The 21,463-nt window shown below is 42.6% G+C and overlaps 1 protein-coding gene across 1 annotated transcript in view; it reads right to left on the bottom strand.

Moving 5' to 3' along the window:
• PAPPA (pappalysin 1) overlaps positions 1-21,463 on the bottom strand; it is a 320,719-nt gene that overhangs the window by 110,617 nt on the left and 188,639 nt on the right. The window contains exons 8-9 of the mRNA XM_073600688.1: positions 19,190-19,318; positions 11,076-11,167 (exon numbers count right to left, since the gene is read on the bottom strand). Of these exons, the coding sequence (XP_073456789.1) occupies positions 11,076-11,167; positions 19,190-19,318 (221 nt within the window). The remainder of the gene's footprint in view (positions 1-11,075; positions 11,168-19,189; positions 19,319-21,463) is intronic.

Here is a 21,463-nt window from a genome sequence, read left to right as displayed (position 1 = left end):
GCCCCACTCCAGGAAGTGAGCAAGCTGGGGTCCAGCAGTAAATAGAGCAGGCAGGCATCAAGCAGACACGTAGTCAGTAAACAATTCCAAGATCAGTAACACGTGGTTGCAGGTTGGGACCATGCAGAAGCGTGGTTGAGGAACAAGCGAAAGGTTGAGTAGTAGTGGAGATAAGGAGAGCTGCGTGTAAGCAAAGAGGCAAGTTATCGGCTGGGGAGAGCACAATATTCTGACAAACAGGAAGTGCAAAGGCATGGCTTAAATCATGAAGTCCATGGGAGGAGCACAGGGTTCAAGGTTCAACGAAAACAAGAAGCAAGGCTGGAAGGACCAAAGAATCAGACAGGGAGCTGTCCAGCATCTTAGGTGTGGCACAGCAAGAAGAGCCACAGCCAGACGCAGCAGAGGTTGTGGGTTCAGGTCCTTGTCCTGACATTGTATTACATTCCCTATTTTTACTTTATTTCCTGGCAACATTTTTTTTTTTTTTTTACAAGTTATCATAAATGTAAACTTTCTCTTAAAAAAAGAATAAAAAGAGAATTTACAGATATCTCCGTGGTGGTATATAAAGCTAAAGTCTAAACATCAGGCACAGGAATCCCGAGAACACAGAGAATTATATTATAGAATGTATCCCCTGCATCCTTCTAAAAAATTCTTCCCAAAAGATGAGCAATGGGCCAGTACATCAAAAGAGTTGCGTGAGAATTTTCAGATTCTACACAACGGAATTGCAGACTACATAACTTTCTACCCTCAGGGTTTTCTTCAGAGTCCCTTTACAGCTACCAGCCAGGTTCCACCGAGCAGAATGACTATAGAAATAATTTTAGAATTACAAGCTTCCGAAAAAGATCATTAAGGTATAAGAAGCAAGAAAGTTGTTATTTTATGGAGCCCCGAAGGACCAGAGAAATAGTTTATTCTTCGCTTATTGGCCTATTGATTTGGCAATAACTTTGTTATTACTTATGATACCAAAGTAATATTTTTTTTTTTGCTTTTTTTGGAAAAGACATAACTTTCTTCTGGTAATATTGTCTCGCGGAATGTAGTGTGTTCAAACAAAAAATGGTGCAGGCTTGATGGTACCAAATGGTCTTTTTTCTGCTGTCACTCTTCTATGTTTCTATTTTATCCTCAATCAATCGACAAGCAGATATATTTTTAAAGATTCTAGTTTTATAAGTGATAGTTTTAAAATTGTTAGAAGTTCTGTACATTATTCCATAATTTGTCCTGTTCATAATAAATACAGCTTCAAAAGTTTTGTGAAGCCCTCAGAGGTTTGCTAGAGAACCTTAGTGAAGAAACACCATCATGAAGGCCAAGGAACACACCAGACAAGTCAGAGATAAAGTTGTGGAGAAGTATAAAGCAGGGTTAGGTTATAAAAAAATATCCCAAGCTTTGAACATCTCACGGAGCTCTGTTCAATCCATCATCTGAAAATGGAAAGAGTATGGCACAACTGCAAACCTACCAAGACATGGCTGTCTACCTAAACTGACTGGCCGGGCAAGGAGAGCATTCATCAGAGAAGAGCCAAGAGGTCCATGGTAACTCTGGAGGAGCTGCAGAGATCCACAGCTCAGGTGGGAGAATCTGTCCACAGGACAACTATTAGTCGTGTTCTCCACAAATATGCCCTTTATGGAAGAGTGACAAGAAGAAAGACATTGGTGAAAGAAAGTCATAAGAAGTCCTGTTTGCAGTTTGTGAGAAGCCATGTGGAGGACACAGCAAACATGTGGAAGAAGGTGATCTGGTCAGATGAGACCAAAATTCAACTTTTTGGTCTAAAAGCAGAACACTATGTGTGGCGGAAAACTAACACTGCACACCACCCTGAACACACCATCCCCACCGTGAAACATGGTGGTGGCAGCATCATGTGGCGGAGATGCTTTTCTTCAGCAGGGACAGGGAAGCTGGTCAGAGTTGATGGGAAGATGGATGGAGCCAAATACAGGACAATCTTAGAAGAAAACCTGTTAGAGTCTACAAAAGACTTGAGACTGGGGTGGAGGTTCACCTTCCAGCAGGACAACAACCCGAAACATCCAGCCAGAGCTACAATGGAATGGTTTAGATCAAAGCATATTCATGTGTTAGAATGGCCCAGTCACAGTCCAGACCTAAATCACATTGAGAATCTGTGGAAAGACTTGAAAATTGCTGTTCACAGACGCTCTCCATCCAATCTGACAGAGCTTGAGATATTTTGCAAAGAAGAATGGGCAAAAATGTCCCTCTCTAGATGTGCAAAGCTGGTAGAGACATCCCCAAAAAGACTTGCAGCTGTAATTGCAGAGAAAGTATTGACTCCAGGGGGCACCATAAAAATACCCCCCACACTTTTCACATATTTATTTGTAAAAAATGTTGAAAAACATTTAGGTCCACAAGGTTTAGGAGTGTGTCTTTGGGAATGTTTGACCATTCTTCCAGAATCGCGTTTGTGAGGTCAGGCACTGATGTTGGATGAGAAGGCCTGGCTTGCAGTCTCCGCTCTAATTCATCCCAAAGGTGTTCTATCGGGTTGAGGTCAGGACTCTGTGCAGGCCAGTCAAGTTCCTCCACCCCAAACTCGCTCATCAACGTCTTTATGGACCTTGCTTTGTGCACTGGTGTGCAGTCATGTTGGAACAGGAAGGGGCCGTCCCCAAACTGTTCCCACAAAGTTGGGAGCATGAAATTGTCCAAAATGTCTTGGTATGCTGACGCCTTAAGATTTTCCTTCACTGGAACTAAGGGGCCAAGCCCAACCCCTGAAAAACAACCCCATACCATAATCCCCCCTCCACCAAATGATTTGGACCAGTGCACAAAGCAAGGTCCATAAAGACATGGAAGACCGAGTTTGGGGTGGAGGAACTTGACTGGTCTGACCTCAACCCAATAGAACACCTTTGGGATGAATTAGAGCGGAGACTGTGAGCCAGGACTTCTCATCCCACATCAGTGCCTGACCTCACAAATGCTCTTCTGGAAGAATGGTCAAACATTCCCATAGACACACTCCTAAACCTTGTGGACGGCCTTCCCAGAAGAGTTGAAGCTGTTATAGCTGCAAAGGGTGGGCCAACTCAACATTGAACCCTACGGACTAAGACTGGGATGCCATTAACGTTCATGCGCGTGTCAAGGCAGGCGTCCCAATACTTTTGGCAATATAGTGTAATTACAAAATCATTGCATAAGTCCCATAATCCTGAACTGTGGCCCTTGACGAGAGAAGTTGGACAGCTCGGTGCTAAAATAAAAGCATTTTTTTCCCCGCTACCGTTTGCCTGGACTGATTTGCAGCCGTAGTAAACTATGTATAGTATGTGGAATTTATGACTCTTCCAGTGTCAGTCTATCCCACAGATAACACCTCTTCGTTCAGGCCACAAACACAATGCCTGTCCTCCCACTTCTTCTGATTCATTTCAGAATATGTCACTCTGTTACTCATAAACATAATTTGTGAAGCTATAATTAACTTTTTTTTTTTTTTTTTTAACACAGGTGGTGAAATAAAAAAAAGATAAACATGATTTTTTTTTTTTTTCCATCATTGGTATGCAATGCAGATAGGAAAAATAGACTCAGAAAAATAGAAACATAAAGAAAATAGAAACATCTTATATAGTCCGTTAGATATCCACTTACTTTTTGTTTACAAGTTTAAATCAGTATTTTTTTGCTGGAAAATTACTTAGAACCCCCAAAAATTATTATTATTATTATTTTTTTTTTTGCAGTGACCCTAGAGAATCAAATGGAGATCATTGCAATTTTTTTTATGTCACACTGTATTTGTGCAGCTGTTTTTCAAATGCAATTTTTTGGGGAAAAAAATACACTTTAATGAATTTTAATGTAAAAAAAAAAAAAAAAAAAAAAACACACAATATAACCCAATTTTTTGGGTAAAAAATAAAAAACAGGTACCTAACATGTCACGCTTTAAAATTGGGCACGCTCGTGGAATGGCAACAAACTACGGTACTTAAACATCTCCATAGGCGACGCTTTTTAAATTTTTACAGGTTATCAGTTTTTTGTTCTTTTGCCCTAAAAAAAAAAATTATTACATTTTTTTTTTTTTTAGACTGTCCCTTTATTTTCTTACATTTTTATTCCTATTACAAGGAATGTAAACATCCCTTTTAATAGAAGTAAGGGATGACAGGTACACTTTATGGCGAGATCTGGAGCGCCCCCAAATCTCTCCTTTACCTTTAACATTTTTTGTTCTTTTGCCTTAAAAAAAAAAATTATTACATTTTTTTTTACACTGTCCCTTTATTTTTATTTTTTTTTTAAATGTTTATTCCTATTACAAGGAATGTAAACATCCCTTTTAATAGAAGTAAGGGATGACAGGTACTCTTTATGGCGAGATCTGGAGCGCCCCCAAATCTCTCCTTTACCTTTAACATTTTTTTGTTCTTTTGCCCTAAAAAAAAAAAAAAAAAAAAAAATTATTACATTTTTTTTTTTAGGCTGTCACTTTATTTTTATTTTTTTTTTTAAATTTACTATTCCTATTACAAGGAATGTAAACATCCCTTTTAATAGGAGCAAGGGATGACAGGTACACTTTATGGCGAGATCTGGAGCAACCCCAAATCTCTCCTTTACCTTTAACATTTTTTGTTCTTTTGCCTTAAAAAAAAAATTACATTTTTTTTTTTACACTGTCCCTTTATTTTTATTTTTTTGTAACATTTTTATTCCTATTACAAGGAATGTAAACATCCCTTTTAATAGAAGTAAGGGATGACAGGTACTCTTTATGGCGAGATCTGGAGTGCCCCCAAATCTCTCCTTTACCTTTAACATTTTTTTGTTCTTTTGCCCTAAAAAAAAAAAAAAAAATTATTACTTTTTTTTTTTTTTTTAGACTGTCCCTTTATTTATTTATTTTTTTTTACTTTATTCCTATTACAAGGAATGTAAACATCCCTTTGAATAGAAGTAAGGGATGACAGGTACACTTTATGGGGAGATCTGGAGCGACCCCAAATCTCTCCTTTGCTTTTAACATATTTTGTTCTTTTGCCTTAAAAAAAAAAAAATCGAATTTTTTTTATTTTTTACACTGTCCCTTTATTTTTTTTTTTATAAAAAAATGGCCGCTCTGTGCGTCCCCTCTCTTCTCTCTCCTCTCGGTGTGCACTACTCCTTTGTTGGCTCATAGCTGGAGACAATGGGAATGATGAGTTGGTGTTACACGTCTTGTCATTAATATATCCCCTGAGGAAGCCCTTGGTGGCGAATCATGTCAGGATAATGACAAAAATTGTCATCTTCCATGTGACAAGACAACTTTCCTTTGATGGCAACTACAAGAAAAGTTGTATGTGCACCCCCTCTTTTCTATCTCCTCTCGGTGTGCACTACTACTTTGTCGGTTCATTGCTGTAGACAATAGGAATGATGAGATGGTGTTACACGTCTTGGTGGGCGAAACATGTCGGGATAACGACAAAAATTGTCATCTTCCATGTGACAAGACAACTTTCCTTTGATGGCAACTACAAGAAAAGTTGTATGTGCGCCCCCTCTTTTCTATCTCCTCTCGGTGTGCACTACTACTTTGTCGGTTCATTGCTGGAGACAATAGGAATGATGAGTTGGTGTTACACGTCTTGGTGGGCGAAACATGTTGGGATAACGACAAAAATTGTCATCTTCCATGTGACAAGACAACTTTCCTTTGATGGCAACTACAAGAAAAGTTGTATGTGCGCCCCCTCTTTTCTATCTCCTCTCGGTGTGCACTACTACTTTGTTGGCTGATAGCTGGAGACAATGGGAATGATGAGTTGGTGTTACACGTCTTGGTGGCGAAACATGTCGGGATAAGGACAAAAATTGTCATCTTCCATGTGACAAGACAACTTTCCTTTGATGGCAACAAAAAGACAAGTTGTATGTACGCCCCCTCTTTCCTATCTCCTCTCGGTGTGGCACTACTACTTTGTCGGTTCATAGCTGGAGACAATGGGAATGATGAGTTGGTGTTACACGTCTTGGTGGGCGAAACATGTCGGGATAACGACAAAATGTGACAAGACAATTTTCCTTTGATAATAATTAATATGTAATGTAATATTAATGTAATTTAAATAATATTTATTAATCATTTTTAACAATAATACTTTGCCCCACAGAGAGAGATGGAACAGTAAAAAAATAATGATAATTTTAAAAAATTTTTACAATAATTAATATTTAATATTAATTTATTTTTAATTTAATGTAATTAATATTTAAGAATAATTTTTAAGAATAATAGTTTATCCTGCAGGAAAAAAAAAAATAATGATAATTTCACATTTTTTTAACAATAATTAATATTTAATATTAATTTATTTTTAATTTAATGTAATTAATATTTAAGAATAATTTTTAAGAATAATAGTTTATCCTGCAGGAAAAAAAAAATAATGATAATTTCACATTTTTTAACAATAATTAATATTTAATATTAATTTATTTTTAATTTAATGTAATTAATATTTAAGAATAATTTTTAAGAATAATAGTTTATCCTGCGGGAAAAAAAAATTAAATAATAATAAAAAAAAAAATAATTTTTAATTTTTAGTCTTTGTTTTACAGCTCTAAAAAACTCCATCAGATATGAACAAATATGATCTGTTATGTGTGAAGGAATACTGATGAGTCATGCTGATATGGCACGGCGAGCAGGATGGCGCTGACACTAAATCTGTCATGGTGTTGGGAGTCAGCGAGCTGCTAATTTGTATATTATCAGCATTTTCCCGTGTTCGAAAAACCAAGAAGGAACCCAAACAGAGGCGAGCGAGCGTACGAGCGCGCACGCTCACAATGGTGTTTTTTTTTTTTCGCAAGCTTTTCATTTATTCACAAGAGAAAGACACATCCTGATTTTATTTGAGATATTTATAAAAAAATAAAAAAAACTAAATTCTACCATTGCAGCCGGACGGGAGCACAGCCGTACACAGCCGTGGCTACTTTAGCTCAGTACGCAGAGTTTGACGGGTGGCACCGCCCCCTTTAGATCTGCCCATCAACCACGTCCCGCCCCCCTCCCACAGCGGTTGTACCACGGGCGGGCAGCAGCTGTGGGTTCAGGGGAAGTACCTGTGCCTCACGGCCTTTCTTCTGGGTTCGGGGCCCACGCGCGCGCACGCGCGCGCCCCCTGACGGCCTGTACCGTGCACGAGTTTTGGCAGCTGATTTTAGCCAATGATTTTGGCTGAAGTCAGTTGATCGGCTGTGTCCAGTCACACAGGGTTCTGTGTTTAAAAACACACACAGGGCTTTGTGCGCTTGGAACAGTGATCTGGCTGTTTCTTCTCCCTGCAAAGCAGGTTAGGCTTAATCGGGCACACAGAAAACCCTTTGGTCGCCCCTAGATGTTACCCCCCTTCCCAGCCAGTGTCATTAGTACAGTGACAGTGTATAGTATTATCAATGATCACTGTATTAGTGCCCAGTGGCGGCTGGTGGTTTTTTGTACGGGCGGGTGGGGGCGAAACCCCCCCCCACAGCACCTCAAACCCCATTCCCCCGCTGTCTGCTGGTCCACCGGCACTTACCCCATCGGCGACGGGGATCGGCAGGTAAATCAGGGATCGGCGGGCACTCCGCATCGGAGATTGACGGGCACATGAGGGATCGGCAGGCACACAGCATCAGGGATTGGCGGGCACATCGGGGATCGGTGGGCACACAGCATCAGGGATTGACGGGCACATCGGGGATCGGCGGGCACATCGGGGATCGGAGGGCACATCAAGGATCGGAGGGCACATCGGGGGTCGGCGGGCATGCAGCATCGGGGATCGGCGGGCACATCGGGGTTCGGAGGGCACATCGGGGATCGGAGGGCACATCGGGGGTCGGCGGGCATGCAGCATCGGGGATCGGCGGGCACATCGGGGTTCGGAGGGCACATCGGGGATCGGAGGGCACATCGGGGATCGGCGGGCACACAGCATCGGGGATTGATGGGCACATCGGGGATCGGAGGGCACATCGGGGGTCAATGGGCATGCAGCATCGGGGATCGGCGGGCACATCAGAGTTCGGAGGGCACATCGGGGATCGGAGGGCGCATCGGGGATCGGCGGGCACGCAGCATCAGGGATTGGCGGGCACATGGGGGATCGGCGGGCACACAGCATCAGGGATTGACAGGCACATCGGGGATCGGAGGGCACATCGGGGGTCAGCGGGCATGCAGCATCGGGGATCGGTGGACAGATCAGGGGTTCGGAGGGCACATCGCGGATCGGAGGGCACATCGGGGATTGGCGGGCACGCAGCATCAGGGATTGACGGGCACATGGGGAAACGGCGGGCACACAGCATCGGGTATTGACGGGCACATTGGGGATCGGAGGGCACATCGGGGGTCGGCGGGCATGCAGCATCGGGGATTGGAGGGCACATCGGGCAGGAGATCAGGCTGTGGCGGGCATCTGGTAGCGTCTCCTGTGTCCTCTTCTCTTCTGAGATCACGGTGGCTTCCGTTGTGCGTCTCTTCCCCTCCTCCTAGGTGTCCAATAGGATTGCCTGACCTTTCAGGCAATCAGGAAACGGTTATCAGACTTGCGCTTCCTGATTGGCGAAGAGGCTATTCAGTGTTAGAAAAGCAAATATCAATGCTTTTGTAACACACCTGGGTGAGCTCCGAGCGAAATGCTGTGCATGACGGGCCGCCCCTGTTAGTGTCACTAGCAACATCGGTGTCAGTTTGTGACCTTCCCAGCCAGTGTCTGTTAGTGCCAGATTGACCGCCACCCTATCACAATCCGCACTCATCGAATGGGTCCAAACAGACGTCCAAGCACCCAAGGCCATTTCATGTAAAAACCGGTTCAGAGCAGATAAGAGCCAACGCTTGCCGGGATCAAAACACCCCCTTCATCGGGGTTACCAAACAAATGTATTTGTACTTGTCTTGAAGCCCTGATGAAGGGGACGTGTTTGGTCTTCAAAACATATTCCCTTTATTCTGCTATAAATTAATGTTATCATTAAATTAACCTTGGACTTGGATTTTTGCTTCGTTCCACCCAAAAAAATATAAAAAAAAAAAAAAAATGGGCATATTATTATTTATTACAGGTACTTATATAGCGCCGTCAATTTAGGCAGCTCTTTACATACACACTCACGGGCCACTTTATTAGGTAGACCTGTTCAATTACTTGGTAACACAAATTGCTAATCAGCCAATCACATGGCAGCAACTCAATGCATTTAGGCATCTAGATGTGGTGAAGACGACTTGCTGAAATTTAAACCGAGCATCAGAATGGGGAAGAAAGGGGATTTAAGTGACTTTGGACTTGGCATGGTTGTTGGTGCCAGACGGGCTGGTCTGAGTATTTCTGGGATTTTCACACACAACCATCTCTTGGGTTTACAGAGAATGGTGGGAAAAAGAGAAAATATCCAGGTGTGTGGAGGAAAATGCCTTGTTGAGGTCAGAGGAGAATGGGCAGACTGGTTCCAGATGATAGAAAGGCAACAGCAACTCAAATAACCACTTGTTACACCCAAGGTATGCAGAATACCATCTCTGAACGCACAACACATCCAACCTTGAAGCAGATGGGCTACAGCAGCAGAAGACCACACCGGGTGCCGCTCTTGTCAGCTAAGAACAGGAAACTGAGGCTACAATTGGCACAGGCTCACCAAAATTGGACAATAGAAGATTGGAAAAACGTTGCCTGGTCTGATGAGTCTGGATTTCAGCTGCGACATTCAGATAGTAGGGAATATAAACAAAAACGTCAGTGCTAATACCCATACATCACATAGAAAGCAGAGATCCCAGGTGTTTGATCCACAGTCGCTGGCTGAGTAGGTAAATGAGGAAAAGATGATCCCCACTCCGGTGATTGCTCTTGAGAAGTATAATATTTATTGGCAAGCCACAGTGACCTAACGCAAATAAGAACAGTTAACGCGTTTCAGCCTATAAGGCCTTAGTCATAACCACCGACTAAGTTATGACTAAGGCCTTATAGGCTGAAACGCGTTAACTGTTCTAATTTGCATTTGGTCACTGTGGCTTGCCAATAAATATTATACTTCTCAAGAGCAATCACCGGAGTGCGGATCATCTTTTCCTCATTCAGATAGTAGGGTCAGAATTTGGTGTAAACAACATGAAAGCATGGATCCATCCTGTCTTGTCTTACCAGTGCAGGTTGGTGGTGGGGGTGTAATGGTGTGGGGGTATTTTCTTGGCACACTTTGGGCCCCTTAGTACCCATTGAGCATGGTTTAAACGCCACGGCCTACCTGAGTATTGTTGCTGACCATGTCCATCCCTTTATGACTACAGTGTCCCCATCTTCTGATGGCTCCTTCCAGAATGATAATGCACCATGTCACAAAGCTCCGATCATCTCACCACTGGTTTCTTTCTTTTAAGACTTTTTATTGAATTTATAATGAAGAACATAGAGGTCTTCATTAGTTCATAGCTGGAAGGAACCATCTGATGGCTCCTTCCAGCTATGCTATCATGTCACGATGGACCAAAATCTCTGAGGAACGTTTCCAACACCTTGTTGAATCTATGCCACGAAGAATGAAGGCAGTGCTGAAGGCAAAAGGGGGGTCTAACCTGGTACTAGCCGGGTGGACCTAATAAAGTGCCCAGTGAGTGTATATATTGCACAGTCCCATCAGCCCCTGCCCTCAAGGAGTTTACCATCTAAGGTGCCTAACTCACATTCATACATACACATACTACGGCCAATATAGACAGGAGAAAACTGACCCACCAGCGTGTCTTTGGAGTGTGGGAGGAAACTGGAGAACTCGAAGGAAACCCAGGCAGGCACGGGGAGAACCTGCAAACTCCAGGCAGGTATTGCCAACCAACAACCCCGGTGCTGCCGGGTGGAAGTGCTAACCACTTAGCCACTGTGCTGCCCATATTTCCTATATTATATTATTACATAATAAAAAAAACAAAAACAAAAGAATACCCCCCCCCTAAATATAATACATTATTCTGTTTCCATGGAATGAATGACCCATTGCTGGCTACCACTTACCCCTGCAGTGGAAAGATGGCTCCTGATGACAAAATAGAGAGCATCCATCACCATTTATCTTGTTCCTATCATCGCACTCTTCACCCAGGTCCCTAAGGAAGGAGGAAGCAGACTTCACTTGTAATATTACATCAGGATTAGGATACTTCAACAAAAAAGCATTGAAAAACATAGTGCCACCTGTATATATCAACATAATTTACTGTAATGATGATTCCTTTACTCTGTATTTCTCTCGATATATGATATCACGTTTTGGACCTAATAAAAAGTTTGTAAGTAAAAAGAAATTTTTTCTTATTTGAATTTGGGGGGAGGGGGGTGGAGTTTGCATCTTTTTTTAATTTCTTCGAATCAGATTTCGGGAGAGATTCATAGACACCCTTTACAATGGTAGTGGTCTGCTGAACCAAAATTCACCAGAGCTTGAGTCCGATTCTTGTAGCTGTCAGAAAAGGGTACATAAATCTGTTGGAGCCAGGTTCTGAGGTTGGATTGTCCAGACAAAACTTCCAAGGTGCAATTCCTCCCTGGACATTGCTCCCGTCACACGGACAGGTGCAAGGCCAAGGAGATTTGAAGTGGCGGTGTTTGGAGCTTGATGGGGAACTGAGCGACTAGTTTCCATCAGGTCTGCTTCACTGTTGATTGACAGCGCATGGAAGTGGATGGATCCATAGCTGCTGCTCAGTTCAAGAGGGATTTTCGAACCTGCCCATTGCCATCCACCGTCAATCAAAAGTAAGGTGGATCTGATGCGGTAGTTGTCTCTCAGTTCCCCATCAGGCTCCACTAACCAAATTATTCAAGTCATTATCTAAATATGGGTATTGCTGTGATCACGTTGGGCTTGTAGTGCTGCCCAAAGCTGAAGGATTAAGGATTTTCCCAACTGGTGTTCTGAAAGTGGGAGCGGGCGTCTATGCACTGATCCAGAAGTGTGAACATACCCAAGGGTAAGACGCCGCTTAAACCGACCCGGTGCTATTGCAGTGTGTGGGCTCAGCCAGCGTGGCTCTGACCACGCCCCTGACTTGTTTTTGCCCTGCCCGCTGGGGACTTGGTCACACACTGTGATAGCACCAGGTCAGTTTGAGTGGCGTCTTCCCCCTGGTATGGGCATTGCTATATTTGGGTTTCAGCATCAATGGAATTTCCCGGTAGCCATCTGAATGGGGCCAGAGATAGAGCCCTTTTGGGGAAGCTAGGAATATGTCACCAGCACACCAAGGAACTCCATTCAGTTAAACTTCAACACTTTATTGAACTATGACATCACAGCAGAAGATAGCAGGGGTCCTGTGTGGCTCTGAAACTTTGGACCCTTTTTAATGTAGTTTCCTGGTGTGCTGGCGACATATTCCTTGCTTTGAGACATTCCAGTCCCCAGTCAGTGGACACTACAGCACACACTTACTCTTGAGCCATTCCCAGGAACGTGTGCTTTGGGAATTTTGCTTTGGACTGTTTGGGATGCTGACAGCTTCCCAGCATAGACATGCTCCACTCTAAGCACTGGCATACCTCCATATGTCAGCTCAGAACTGGTCCTAATCATCACTAGTTTCCTAATTTGCCAACTGGTGGTGATTTTTTTAGGAAATTGTTGCTGCCATATTAAATGGCAGCAGTTAGAACTACCTGAATTTGTCGCCTGTTTCGGTAATGTTACCAAAACTGGCACAATTTCTAGCCTGAATTAGGCGCAGGTAATTCTAAAGGAAACTACTGCTAGAAAAGTGATCATTACCACTTTATTGAGTTTCCCAGATTGTGAAGAAACGGAAAGAAATGGAAACTCTTAAAACTCTGTAAATATTGCCAAGTTAAAAATAATTCTGCATGGGGGAGTGAACCAGAGATCCCCAACAACGATGGAAGACCATGGCCAACCACTACATGGGGAAGTGAACCAGAAATCCCCAACAACGATGGAAGACCATGGCCAACCACTAGGGTCTACGAGGGGAAGTGAACCAGAAAGCCCCAACGATGGAAGACCATGGCCAACCACTACATGGGGAAGTGAAACAGAAATCCCCAACAATGATGGAAGACCATGGCCAACCACTAGAGTCTATGAGGGGAAGTGAACCAGAAAGCCCCAACAACGATGGAAGACCATGGCCAACCACTACATGGGGAAGTGAACCAGAAATCCCCAACAATGATGGAAGACCATGGCTAACCACAAGAGTCTACGAGGGGAAGTGAACCAGAAATCCCCAACAACGATGGAAGACCATGGTCATCCACTAGAGTTTACGTGGATAAATGTACCAGATATCCCCAACAATCGAAGACCATAGTCAACCACTAAAGTCATTATGTATAGGCAGTCATTTTATATATTTAAAACTACCTTTTTTATCTTATATTATGCATCGAGGTAATGACATAACACAATTCTGTAGTAATAGTTAACTTTTAGTCCTTGACTCAATTGTTATACCAATGGCACTTGGAAAAAGATCTCATCAAACTGATGTTAAAAGCTGAAAAAAAAACAGTAATGTATGAAATAGAAATAACTTTTCATAATCTTATTTTCAAGCTGTATGTATAGTGTAAACCTTTTTTAGTTTTGGATAGAGTAGAGAAAAAGTTTTTCTCTCCCACCGTTGAATTCATGCTTTAGAAAGACTAGGCTACTGCAGGATTTCTCAACCAGGGTTCCATGCAACCCTAGGGTCCTCCAGAGTTTGCTAGGGGTTCCTAGAGCAATTTCTGCCTCTCCGATAAGTTCCCTTCTTCCCAAAGACCATCACACTAATGTATCATGAGTTGTAGATAAAGTAATTTTTAGTAGGGGTTCCCTAGTATCAGAAAGGTATTTCAAGGGTTCCTCTGTGTTGAAAAGATTGCGTTAGTGAGTCTGATGTGGGATATAGCCAATAGGTTATGAGTTTTGTTGATGTAAAATTAGAAAGTTTAAGGTTTGCTTGTCACAACAGAGGGTTACATATTAGGTGAGGTCGAAAAAAGACACAAGTCCATCAAGTCCAACCTATGGTTAAGTTATAGAAACTGCTCACAGGAAAGCTCATTAAAATTTGGAAGCTTTGTGACCAGTTGTTTTATTGTCAATGGCCACCCATTTATTATGTAAGTTGTATCAGGACTAACAAGTTTGGTGTTGAGTTCATAAAAATGGAGTTGTGTATTGGACCATTGGATGTATGAAGTAACTAATATGTGTAAGCACTAATCTGTTAGGTGTAACTAGTGGCATGGTACCCATGGTATGGGTCTAATGCAGTTTACTAAGAGAGTGTACTGCCAAGGACATGTGAGGATTAGAAGGGGAATGAACACTATATATGGCATCTATTTTACATCTGGCAAACATTAGTTCCTCTTTCCAACCCTTGGATTCATGGTTTAGAGTCGAATGGGACCAAAAGGTCCATAGTTTGGTCGATAAAAGTTGGAAGGTTTAGGCTTTCCTTTGTCACAGCAGGTGAGGAGTGGGTCATTGATGGTGCCTACAGGAAAGCTCCTTTAAGATTAGAGAGCTTCTGGACCAGTTGTAATGTCAATGATCACCAGTTTTTAATGTACAGTAGGTTGTGTAAGGGCCAACGTCACACATATAATGTTATGTAATGTATTACTGGATGTACGAAGTAATGGATATATGTACCCACGTTAGGTGTAGCTAGTGGCATTCTACCTGTGATAGGGGTCTTTAATCAAGTTTTCTTAGGAAGGGCACAGCCAATGACATTGTTTACTGCTGTAATGCCATTATCATTTTAAATATTGAGAAATGCAATTTAATACTATTTATGTTTAAATGATTTAATTGTATTTGACACAGTAACATTTTATGATGATTTATGATGATTATTAAAAGCCATATCAGTAATTTTCCATTGTTAACAAGAATCAGATGTAATTATTTCTGGGAAGTCACCTTCAATGCTCAGCCCTGCTTGAGTCAAATGGAGGTGCTGCCAATAACAACCATCTGTCATTTTCCTTATGTAGGTTAGAAAATAAATGGTAGCATCTGCTTTGTCACTGTGGTCACCACTACTTTATTATTAATGTATATTATTATTCATCCCTTATGGCACTCCTTCTACTTTTTATGTTTTCGTCCAAGATCCCTCCTCCCAGGGAAAACCCTTGGCCATCACCCAGACCAAACCCTTCAGACTATGGTTAACACTATTAGATGATTATACTAAAACCATTGCTATGCTTTGACACTGAGTACATCCAAGGTCTCTCAGCGCTTAGAGGAAAAACCTGGTCCAGCACCTAGACCAAACCTTTCTCAATATGGTCAACACTGTGCGAGGAGCATAAAACCATTGCTATGCTTTCATATTAAGAACATCCAAGGTCCCTCAATGCTTAGAGGAAAACCCTGGTCCATTACCCAGACCAAATCCTTCTGACTATGGTCAACACTATTAGGGGATTAACTTAAAACCATCGCTATGCTTTGACATAGAGTACATCCAAGGTCCCGCAACGCTTAAAGGAAAACCCTGGCCCATTACCCAGACCAAATCCTTCTGACTATGGTCAACACTATCAGAGGATTAACATTAAACCATTGCTTTGCTTTGGCACTGAGTACATTTATGGTCCCTCAGCTCTTAGGGGGAAACCCTGGTTCATCACCCAGATCAAATCCTTCTGACTATGGGCAACACTATCAGAGGATAACCCTAAAACCATTGCTATGTTTTGGCATTGAGTACATCCAAGGTCCCTCAACGCTTAGAGAAAAACCCTGGGTTAGTACCAAGACCAAACCCTTCTGACTATGGTCAACACTATCAGAGGATTAACCTAAAACCATTGCTATGCTTTGACATTGAGTACCTTCAAGGTCCTTCAATGCTTAAAGGAAAACCATGGTCCATTACCCAGACCAAATCCTTCTGACTATGGTCAACACTATCAGCGGATTAGCCTAACACCATTGCTATGCTTTGACATTGAGTATATCCAAGGTCCTGAAAGGCTTAAAGGAAAACCCTGGTCTATCACCCAAATCAAATCCTTCTGACTATAGGCAACACTAACAACGAATTAGCCTAAAACCACTGCTATGCTTTGACATTGAGTACATCCAAGGTCCCTCAATGCTTAGAGGAAAACTCTGGTTCATCACCCAGACCAAACCCTTCTGACTATGGTCAACACTATCAGAGGATTAACCTAAAACCATTGCTATGTTTTGACATTGAGTACATCCAAGGTCCCTCAACGCTTCATGGAAAACCCTGGTTCATCATCCAGACCAAACCCTTCTGACTATGGTCAACACTATTAGAGGATTAACCTAAAACCATTGCAATGCTTTGACCTTGAGTACATCCAAGGTCCCTTAATGTTTAGAGGAAAACCCTGGTCTGTCACCCAGACTAAACCCTTCTGACTAAGATAGCATAGGGTCGTGTTTAGCAAAGTATTTGAGATGCCCACTGACTACTTTACCCTGCAGAATGTAATCTTCCATTCATTCATCAACTGACATTTTAAAGTGAAGCTTTGAATCTGATTGGATAGAATCATATCTGCACTGCACATCTATGTGCCTGCTTGAGGGCTACTTGCAGTGGCCAGTCAGATGAAAATCCAATATGCAGCAAAAAGAGTCATCGACACTCAACTGTTGAGTTCATCATTAGGAGTCCCGGAGGAAGACTAGACCACCCCTAATGATGGAATAATGACGTGATGTTGCTCTTTACAAAATTCTTCTATAAGCCCCAGGTGGCTTATTGACCATGGTGCCCTGTGCTTATAGGCAGTTGGTTGAATGACACTGGATGACAATTAACCTGGGAAAAGAGCAGTGAGTCTTCAGAAGACATCAATGGGAATAGGGAAAGCGCTGTATCAAGAGCTGATTTTTTTTGTTTATGCTGGTAAATAGATTTTTTGTGCAAACAAGGTAATGCTGAACAAGCTCTGTAAATTCTATAAGAGGAACCTACAGTAAGGATGGGGCTCTTTGGCAGGGCAATCTCTAACTATGCTGAAGAAAGGTTATCACTTCATAAATATTCCCAAATACGTAAAACACTCATTCTGTGGGCACATATGCTAATCAGCCCCATATGTGACTAAACAAAAATGTTGGATCAATCATATTTATTGCTTCAATATTATCTGCTCCTACGGATATGAGTAGAAGAAAGAGTCCTATTAAGTCTTTTCAAGATCACTACAGTTACTAATAAACACAGTATAGTCTTCTAAGAACAGAAGGTATTTGCAGATCTCTCTTTCATCACTGATCCAAAAAAATGGGTTTATTCCTCATTTTACAATAGTGCATAGAGCCAAGAAAATAACTCCTATTGGCCAACTGCCCTGCCAATGCAGAACCGCTAGTTATAGAACGAATAGGGCCCAATGTTATAGAGACATTTACTCTAAACTGCACACAGCTGTTTCAGGCTAGTTGGCCATCCTTAGCACAATGCATGGAAGCAATGGGGGCTCATAGGTTGGTCATAAAGCAATGTTGATGGTAGCAATTATCCAGCATGTTCAAAAAGAAAATTTTCCAGAAAGTCTCCAGTGTCCTAAAAATAAGACCAGAGGTGCAAATGATAATCAATGAATTGGGCCCAAGGTTGGGTGATAGAGTTTGTGCCAAAAACTACAGCTTGAAATTGTGAAGGATACATTCCCTACTCCCTAATATATAACTATAAGATACCCAGTAAAGAAATACCTGTAAAAAAGACTGTATTCCCCTTTTCTTGCTGCTCATGCAACCAAACACTACTCTAATCCTGAGCAGTGATGAGCTTGGGCTTAGGTTCTGCCAAACCTTGGGCCAATGATCTGTGGCTGGAACATTCCCCACTCTACAGCTGCAAGTATACAAAGGGGTGGGGGTGCTTGTGACATCATTGACCTAATATGGCCAAATGGCCATACTGGGTCAAAGACATTAACCTAATAGGGCAATTGGCTATATTAGGTCAATGATGTCACTAAGATCCCCACCACTTTGTGTATGTGCAGTTGTGAAGTGGCTCATTGGCCTGGCGCTGACAGCTGACTTCCGAGATAGGCCAAACATGGACTTGGACTGAACCTGAAGTCCATCCTTAATCCTGAGAAATCCTCTCTCAAAGCCAACTGTCAAACCAACACTTCCAAGAGTGGTGATCTCCTGGGGGCCCATCAGTTCTCACTAGTTCCTTGTGCTGACATCTTTGAGTCAACAACATTAACCTAATATGACTATCTGGTCATATTAGGTCATTGATGTCATAGGCAATCCTGCCTCTTTCTGTATGTGCAGCTGCAGGGTGGGGAATCTCCGGCCAGCAGCTCATTGGCCCGACACTGACAGCTGACTTCTAAATTCAGCCATACATGGACTTGGACTGAACCTTGAGTCCATCCTTAATCCTGAGAAATCATCTCTTGAAGCCCACTGGGAAATCAACACTTCCAGGAGCAGTGATTTCCTGGGTGCCCAGCAGCTTTCACTAGTTCCTCCTGCTGACGTTCTTGGGTCAATAACAGTGACCTAACATGGGCGTGTGACCATATTAGCTCAATGATGTCACCAGCAACCCTACCTCTTTGTGTACATGTAGCTGTGGATTTGCCCACCTGCAGTTCATTGGCCCAGCACTAACAGCTGACTTCTGAACAAACCAGCACTTGGACCAAACCTGTGGCCTATTTTTAATCCTGAGAAATCATCCCTTGAAACCAACACTTGTGGTGAAGCCTTTGTTTTCTGTGAACAACAGGTTCATTCATCAGGGCAGATAAGCTAAGAATAGACTGGTAAACATAAAAGTCTGGATCTCCACCTGTTGGTTGCAACTGTTAGAATAAAATATTCAAATACAATATTTCATTTTCTTACTTTAAACAAATAATTATATTATTGTAATTTTTTTGTTTATAACATAATAAATACATACAAAAATATGTACAAAAAGCTATATACACATACAGAAATACATACATATTTATACAACACTATATATTCCTTTTAAGTAGATGTGCATTAAAATATTCCTGTCCCAGGAGGGCATGCACCTGTAATCCATGGGCTACGAGACAGGATAAATGGCTACCTCTGATAACTGTCCCATCCTTTAAGCGCCTCTTACTTTTGGATTATTCCATCCCCGCAGTACCCGCTGCCATGACGATAAGTCAGCTCTGGAGATGGCTCACTCTCTCCTTTAGATGTCATTGTCAAGATCTGGTATCTGTAGACACTTCCATGCCTCAAAGCTCTGCAAAACAAAACATATTCTAAATCTGGGATGTACCCCGACATAAAAATCTCTGGATAAATTATACTATATGAACAAACGTTTATTGACACCTGACCATCACACCTATCTAAGCATGTGACAAAAAAGCCCTTCTTGGGTACAACTCTGATGCCTTTCACCCAACACCGGTTGCTTTTTTGCTACAATTAAGTCAAGTGTTGGGTGAAACATGTAAGTTGAGGACCAAGGCGGGGCTTCCTTGAAGTTTGCCCTGTAATAATAAAGTTTACAAACACTGAATGATTCGGTGTGCTGCTAGCTCGTTTTTCTCAGAATGGGTTAACAGTTTGAGGTTACAATGATCCCCTGCTTTGCGCTGCACTCGTTCCTTCTAGGATGTGATCCACTATATAGGACTTGGGAGCAATGGGAAACTTTTTGGTGTTGGCCACGATGAAGTTCAGAGTTGGGTGAAACGTGTAAGTTGAGAACCAAGGCCGGGGCTTCTTTGAAGTTTGTCCTGGCATTATAAAGTTTTGCAAACACTGAATGATACAGTGTACCCCTGGTTGCCTTTCTCTGGATATGTTAACAATTTGAGATTAGAATGAGCCCCTGCTTGGCGCCCACACCCGTTCCCTCTAGGATGTGACCCACTATATAAAACTTGGGGAGCAATGGGAAACTTTTTTTATTTAGGTTGCAACGAATGTTGGGTGAAACACGCAAGTTGACGACCACGGGAGCTCCTTTGGAGTTGGTCCTGAAATCGTAGTTTTACACTGATTGATATGGTGTGCTGCTAGATGTTTTTCTTTAGATGTGTTAACAGTCCAAGGTTAGAATGAGCCCCTGCTTGGTGTCTGCACCTGTTCCTTCTAGGATGTGATCCACTATATAGGATTTGGGGGCAATGGGAAACTTTTTGGTTTTGGCTACAATGGAGTCCAATGTTGGGTGAAACGTGTAAGTGGAAAACCAATGTGGGGCTTCTTTGAAGTTTGTCCTAGAATAATAAAGTTTTACAAATGCTTAATGGTATGGGGTGCTGCTGGTTATTTTCTCTGGATGTATTAACAGTTTGAGGTTTACAATGAGCCCCTGCTTGGTGTCTGCACCTGTTCCTTCTAGTATTAGATCCACTATATAGGACTTGGGAGCAATGGGAAAAATTTTGGTTTTGACTACGCTGAAGTCCAGTGCTGGGTGAAGTGTGCAAGTTGAGGACCAAGGTGGGGCTTCCTTGAAGTCTGCCCTGGAATAATACAGCTTCACAAACCACTAAACTGTGATCCACTATATAGGACTTGGAAGCAATAGGAAACTTTTTGATTTTGAATAGAATGAAGTCCAGTGTTGGGTGAAATGTGTAAGTTGAGGACCAAGGTGGGGCTTCCTTGAATAATAAAGCTTTACAAACCACTAAACTGTGATCCACTATACAAGACTTGGGAGCAACGGGAAATTTTTACTTATATTGGACTGTTATAACTGCTGTCCAAATAATAGCACATTCTGATTCAGACCACTTAATGGGATTTAAAAAACCCTTTCCCACCCAATTGCCACAGCCCTTTAACTGGGTCCTAGGTAGGGGCAGACTTGCCTATCAGCTGTCGCAGTGGTCACATGATTGTCAGCCAGTCCTGACAACTCACGAGCAGGGTCCACCCACTACAGGCTTCCGGTAGAGAACTACAGGAGGGGGGGAACAAAACCAGGCGGGACAGACGTGCCTATTGGCTGTCACAGTGGTCACAAGATTGGGAGCCAGTCCTGACAACTCACAAGCAGAGTCCACCCACTGCGGTGACAAGACTGCACAGGAAGGACTTGCCTATTGGCTGTCACAGTGCTCACATGATTGGGAGCCAGTCCTGACAACTCACGAGCAGGGTCCACCCACTGCAGGCCTCCTGTAGAAAACTACAGGAGGGGCGGTGACAAGACTGGACAGGAAGGACTTGCCTATTGGCTGTCACAGTGGTCACATGATTGGGAGCCAGTCCTGACAACTCACAAGCAGGGTCCACCCACTCCAGGCCTCCTGTAGAAAACCACAGGAGGGGCAGTGACAAGACTGGACAGAAAGGACTTGCCTATTGGCAGTCACAGTGGTCCCATGAGTGGGAACCAGTCCTGACAACTCATGAGCAGGGTCCA

Source organism: Aquarana catesbeiana, linkage group LG09 (genome assembly GCF_042186555.1).
Source record: "Aquarana catesbeiana isolate 2022-GZ linkage group LG09, ASM4218655v1, whole genome shotgun sequence".
NCBI lineage: Eukaryota > Metazoa > Chordata > Amphibia > Anura > Ranidae > Aquarana > Aquarana catesbeiana.
The sequence above is the reverse complement of the archived record's forward strand: the minus strand, read 5'-3'. Positions and strand labels throughout refer to the sequence as shown.